At 35.8% G+C, this 6000-nt stretch overlaps 1 protein-coding gene across 1 annotated transcript in view; it reads left to right on the top strand.

The window, feature by feature from the left end:
- Positions 1 to 6000, top strand: part of LOC127434803 (potassium voltage-gated channel subfamily H member 2-like) — a 250796-nt gene that overhangs the window by 235927 nt on the left and 8869 nt on the right. Inside the window, exons 9-12 of the mRNA XM_051687789.1 lie at positions 2081 to 2333; positions 5053 to 5246; positions 5469 to 5571; positions 5957 to 6000. The exon at positions 5957 to 6000 is cut by the window's right edge and continues 244 nt beyond it. Of these exons, the coding sequence (XP_051543749.1) occupies positions 2081 to 2333; positions 5053 to 5246; positions 5469 to 5571; positions 5957 to 6000 (594 nt within the window). The remainder of the gene's footprint in view (positions 1 to 2080; positions 2334 to 5052; positions 5247 to 5468; positions 5572 to 5956) is intronic.

Below are 6000 nucleotides of genomic sequence, written 5' to 3' on the forward strand. Positions count from 1 at the left end.
ATAATACATATTCATTGAAGTAAAGAATAAAAATGATCATGCCTGTTCCTGCTCAGCCTGTGAGGTCTTCTCATTAAGAAGCAGTGGAGCGTTCTGATTGGACAATCACAGCTGTTATGATCGGTGTGCCGCTGGATGAAATTCTCTCTCTTTTTCTTTATAATGAGGAAATATATTGTTAGCATATGATATTAGAGTGAGAGCTGAAATATGGGTGATAATGGAATGATCTGAGGTCTTTCAAGTGAGAAACTTCTTCAAATTTTGGCAATTTAATGTCCGAGATGTTGAAACTTAAAAATAAAACTTTATTAATATTTTTTAAATATGAAGGCCTCATTAAAATTTAATTGAAAACTTTTTACCAGGCCTTGTTTATTTATTTTGGGTACTTTTTTTAATTTACAGTATAGAATGTACAGTATAGATTTGACTATTTCGGTCTTGTCCCGGACCCCGACTTTTTAATATGAAACTATGAAATACTAGTTATAACATGTTTTACACTATGATGATCATCTAAACAAAGAGTTAAATAAATCTAAACCTTTTCAATATTTATGGTGTGAAAATGACTGGTTACACTTTATTTTAAAGTGCCCTTGTTACAGTGTAATTACACAAGTAATTACTGATTATTACTAATTAACAACATGTACTTACTATAGGTTTAGGGATAGGGTAAGGGTTTGGTTTAGGGTTAGTTGCTTGTAATTACGCATAATTGACTGTTATTACTATAGTAAATACATGTAATATGTGTAACGAACACATTAAAGTAAAGTGTTACCAATTTATTTCTACCAATTGTTCAAAAATTATGGCTTTCCCACATTTGTGGCATTATTTACAGCACACCAAACAATTTGTCCCCTAATAAAGTTTTGTTCAAAAGTTAGTGTACTTGTTAACCAAGTGAACAAAAGTGTCAGAGATGAAATATCAGACAAAACAAAGAAAAATCACGGGAAATATCACTTGCGAGTAGAATATTTTTTAACAATCAAGCTGTAATTTCAACAAATTATGCAAAAAGTGTGAAAATATTATTTAATTGTGTGTATTTATGATGCATAAAATATAAGCTATGAAATTGTAAACACATCTGCAATGACAAGCAAGACAAAAGAGTCGGTCATTTTATAAATAAATAAAACAATAAAACATAATAAATGTCATTTCCATCAGTGTCATTTCAGCACAGAATTCTATTAAACACAATACAGAATTGGAGATGTGCTGGAAATGACACTGTGGTGGGAATTTTCATGACTTGAATGACATAAATCTCCTGTGATGCATGAACACACACTGTTGGACATTGTTAAAGAAGTCCACTGTACTAAAAGCACGACTGAAGTTGAAGAAACGCCCATATATGTATGATATTTCACTTTTGAACTAACTTCAAAGGCACCTTTGAGGTTTTAAAGGGATAGTTCACCCAGAAACAAATATACTCTCATCATTTACTCACCCTCATGCCATCCCAGATATGCATAACTTTCTTTCTTCTGCAGAACACAAATGAAGATTTTTAGTTGAATATCTCAGCTCATACACTGCAAGTGAATGGTGACCGGAACTTTGTAGCTACAAAAATTACATACTGGAAATATAAAAGTAATCCATGTGACTCCAGTGGTTCAATTAATATCTTCAGAAGCAATATAAAAGGTGTGGTTGAGAAACAGAACAATATTTAAATCCTTTTTTCTCTAAATCTTCAATTTAACTTTCACTTTTGTGAAAGTTAAAGTGGAGATTTAGAGTAAAAAATTACTGAAATATTGCTCTGTTTCCCAACAACACCTATAATCCTGTTTATGGATTACTTTTATGTTTGCTTTATGTGATTTTTAGAGCTTTAAAGTTCTGGTCACCATTCACTTGCATTGTAAGGACCAACAGAGCTGAGATATTCTTCTAAAAATCTTCACTTGTGTTCTGCTGAAGAAAGAAAGTCATACACATCTGGGATGGCATGAGGGTGAGTAAATGATGAGAGAATTTTAATTTTGGGGTGAACGATCCCTTTAATAGTTTTTTAGTTTAATCTGCATTTACTCTCATGTCACAGGTGTTGAAAGGTTTCCCGGAGTGTCTCCAGGCCGATATCTGTCTGCATCTGAACCGAACTCTCCTGCAGAATTGTAAAGCATTCAAGGGTTCCAGTAAAGGGTGTTTGCGGGCGCTGGCCATGAAATTTAAGACTACACACGCCCCGCCTGGAGACACGCTGGTGCATGCTGGAGATGTCCTCACCGCATTGTACTTCATCTCACGCGGATCCATCGAGATCTTACGTGGAGACGTCGTGGTGGCTATATTAGGTAGGCCTGCACTGTGAAGGATGTGCGACTGTTGTTTGATCAAGTATATCAACAAATGTTTGTTTATAAATCTGTTCATCAAGAATATTGAGTTCCCCTCAATGTCTACGGTGGTTACAACCCTGTGTTTTATAACATTATCATACACCTCTACAGCTTTGACTACAGTCCAACAGCACAGTGTTATATGGCATTCACCCTCCATCTCCCCAGCTCCCCCTGCCTAGATCTGCTTACATACCACCATACTGGACAGCAGCAGTGTATTGACCATGTTAAGCAGCAGCAGAAGCTGCATGTGTAAGCAGATCTAGTCCGCCAAGACCAAACCTACTCTCAATACCATTTACACAATAAACTATTTTGTCAAAACTACTCGAGAGTTGTCCTAACTGAACTATCGGTTATCAGCAAAGATCTAGTTTAATTCCTCTGTGACCGGTACTGGAAGATTTTTCAGTTAGAACAGTTACAGTAGATCTACAATATAACAGCGGCCTTTAGAGGTGAAATAAAAACAATCATGTGGTGATTTGCTGTATCTATATCTTTCATCATTGACAATATTCATCCATAATCAAGTGTTCTAAATTGAAGCGAGAGCATGCAAAGATAAATGTGACTGTACTGTAAGTGTCTTGTGAATAATAATAAACCTTATTCCTCATTAACCCTTGTGCGTCAATAAAAAAAAGTTACTCAGAGGTCCTTAGAGGACAAAAATGTTCACGTCAAAAAACTGCCATAATAATATTATATATTAATATTATTTTCCACTTTCAATGAGTTAATTTTTTTAACCAACATCAGTCCTGATCATAACTACCAAATATTCATTCATTTTCAGGATTTTATCCCTTTAAATGCCAGTTTGTTTATATAATGCCACTGTTGTTTTTTACACACACACACACACACACACACACACACGCACACACATACAAAACACACTCTGACATCCATACAAACACACCCACACAACTTTAGCTGCATCATTTATTCAATTGTCCTGCAGTGCTCTATAATACAGCAAACAGAAAATAGGAAAAAAGCTTGTATTTGCTCCATAGGCTAAACATTAGAAAAATGACGCCATCTGGTGGAAAATATAAAAAATGTAAATGTTGAAGACAGGGCTCCAGAATGACAGCATAATATCATAGAATTCATGATTTTATGCTTTAATGGCACTGGGATCAAATATTGCAGTTTTAATGAGTTTCAATGGGGACATTTTTGAGTGTAACTATTTTGTGTACACAGTGTATTATAGATTTATTATAGGAACTGAGGTTGAAAATATCAAAATTCCCCCAAAATTTCACACCTTTGGCAAAATGCATGCCGTTGGCATTAACACAGCCAAAATGATCGAAAAAACTAAAAAGAAAAAGACAAAAATGTCCCAAAGGTCGCACAAGGGTTAAACTTCTTCTGGTGAATATATAGGCTATAAAATGCTTAATTCTGAAAATACTTAAATATAGAGCATGCAACGAAGCCATGAGTCCGTCATTTCAAAACAAGAGTCCTCGGTGTGTTTTGGGCTTTTTTATCGTTAAAAATCCTGTGTTGTGGAGCAACTCTTCATTTTTTTCTGGTTATTATTGGGATTTTAGTTGATTAATAAACTGCATCTGGGATTTATTTATTTTTTATTTTGGTCTTTTGTAGCCTCTATGTCTGTACCCATCACTGAATGGAAAGACTAAGAATTGTTTCTAAAAACTGATTAATCGGTTATTGGCCTTTTCCACCACCTTAGTTATCAGTATCAGCAAAATCCACTATCGGTCGACCTCTAATTCCTAATGGTTTCACCGTAGACATAACATGCCACCAGTAAAAGTGGTGTTTTTAAAAAAACTCCCCGTCCAATAATCAAAACAAGCAAGTACAACCCCCCACCACCAACAGAGCATGACATAATGTACAGTCAACCGATTGTTATCGCAAATTAAACTTTGACAGGGTGATCAGTAAACCCGACATGAAGAAGAGCCGCTAGTTACAGTGTTACTTACCAAATAAATAGGCATAAATATGAGAATGACAGAGAGCCATGTAAAAAGTTTGTATTGTGTAACTCTTAATATACACTGCTAATTAAAGAAAATGGGCAAATAAATCTAATACTTGATACTGATTGGCCAATTGTGCCATATTTCTAAAGTATGACTGTACTTTCGGAGACAAATTGATTTTTTGACGGCCTTCCGGGTATTTTGAGTCTTTCATGCTTCTCATATTACTTTGCGATCTCTACAAGTACGCTGATAAAATAATTTCAATTCAAATCAACGTTTCATGTGCATTTAATCATGTTTTTGGTGAGTAGTCGTGTAATAAGCAGGATAATGAGCAGCCAGATGGTCATTTTCACAAAACACAAGCAGGACTGCAAACCGGAGGTGGAATTCAGCTGTTTCTGCAGATTCTGTGATCTCTTTCCTCTCACATAATAACATAATTTCAACTCAAGTCATTGTTTCATGTCCATTTAGTAATTCATTTGGTAAGTAGCTGTGTAAAAAGCAGGATAATGAGCAGTCAGCCGGTCAACCTTCAGAATTCTGACCACACAATTTGGATTTATTTTGAGATAATGTCTGGATGACTGTACATTATGTCTTACACATTTACTATGATTGTTTTTACTGAATATGACTGTACAGTAGGTTTACAGATGTCTCCGACTGTCGTTTTATGTGTCTTAAAGGAAAAAATGATATATTCGGTGAGCCCACCAACCTGTACATGCGGCCGGGGAAATCGAATGCAGATGTGAGAGCGCTGACGTACTGTGACCTCCATAAGATCCACAGAGATGATGTTCTGGAGGTGCTGGACATGTACCCAGAGTTCTCCGACTACTTCTGGAGCAACCTGGAAATCACCTTTAACCTCAGAGATGTGAGTCACACACACACACACACTCATGTAAACTGCTCTCACATGAATTCTAAACATGTTAAGCTGAACTGGTACAGTATTTTTCCCAGTTCATTAAGGTGTGTGTGTGTGTGTGTGTGTGTGTGTGTGTGTGTGTGTGTGTGTGTGTGTGTGTGTGTGTGTGTGTGTGTGTGCGTGCGCGTGTGTGTGTGTGTGTGTGTGTGTATGTATTTTCCTGAACAGACGAACATGATTCCTGGATCACCGAGCAGCGATGATTCAGACTGCGTCGGCTTCAAAAAACTGCGGAGGCGAAAACTCTCATTCCGACGACGAACAGAAAAAGGTACTTCCAATAATTCATGTTCACACTCTGATTTATTTAATAAACTGGCTGATAAACAATCTAATTGGAAATATCTAAAATGTCCTTTCAATAAATAAGAAACAAGACCTGTCATGTCAGTCAATTTATTTAGTGACGTTTACTGGATGCTTAAAACATGAAATTCAATTAGCGAAGTGAAATTTTCTGAAAAGACATATTTTACACACTTTTGCTTCTCAAGTAAATGTATGTTGTTTTAAGGATGCTTTTATTGAAAACAAGACAAAAAATATTGAGTAAGAATTTTTTTCACATCTTGATAACTTGTAAGGTGTTCTTGCATTCAGAATCTATACACATAGTATACTGTTGATGAATATTGAATCTGTGTTTGTCTCGTCAGATGATACAGATGCTGGAGAACTCAAGAAGAATCAGAAGCCCGTT

Source organism: Myxocyprinus asiaticus, chromosome 44, assembly GCF_019703515.2.
Source record: "Myxocyprinus asiaticus isolate MX2 ecotype Aquarium Trade chromosome 44, UBuf_Myxa_2, whole genome shotgun sequence".
Classification (NCBI taxonomy): Eukaryota; Metazoa; Chordata; class Actinopteri; order Cypriniformes; family Catostomidae; genus Myxocyprinus; species Myxocyprinus asiaticus.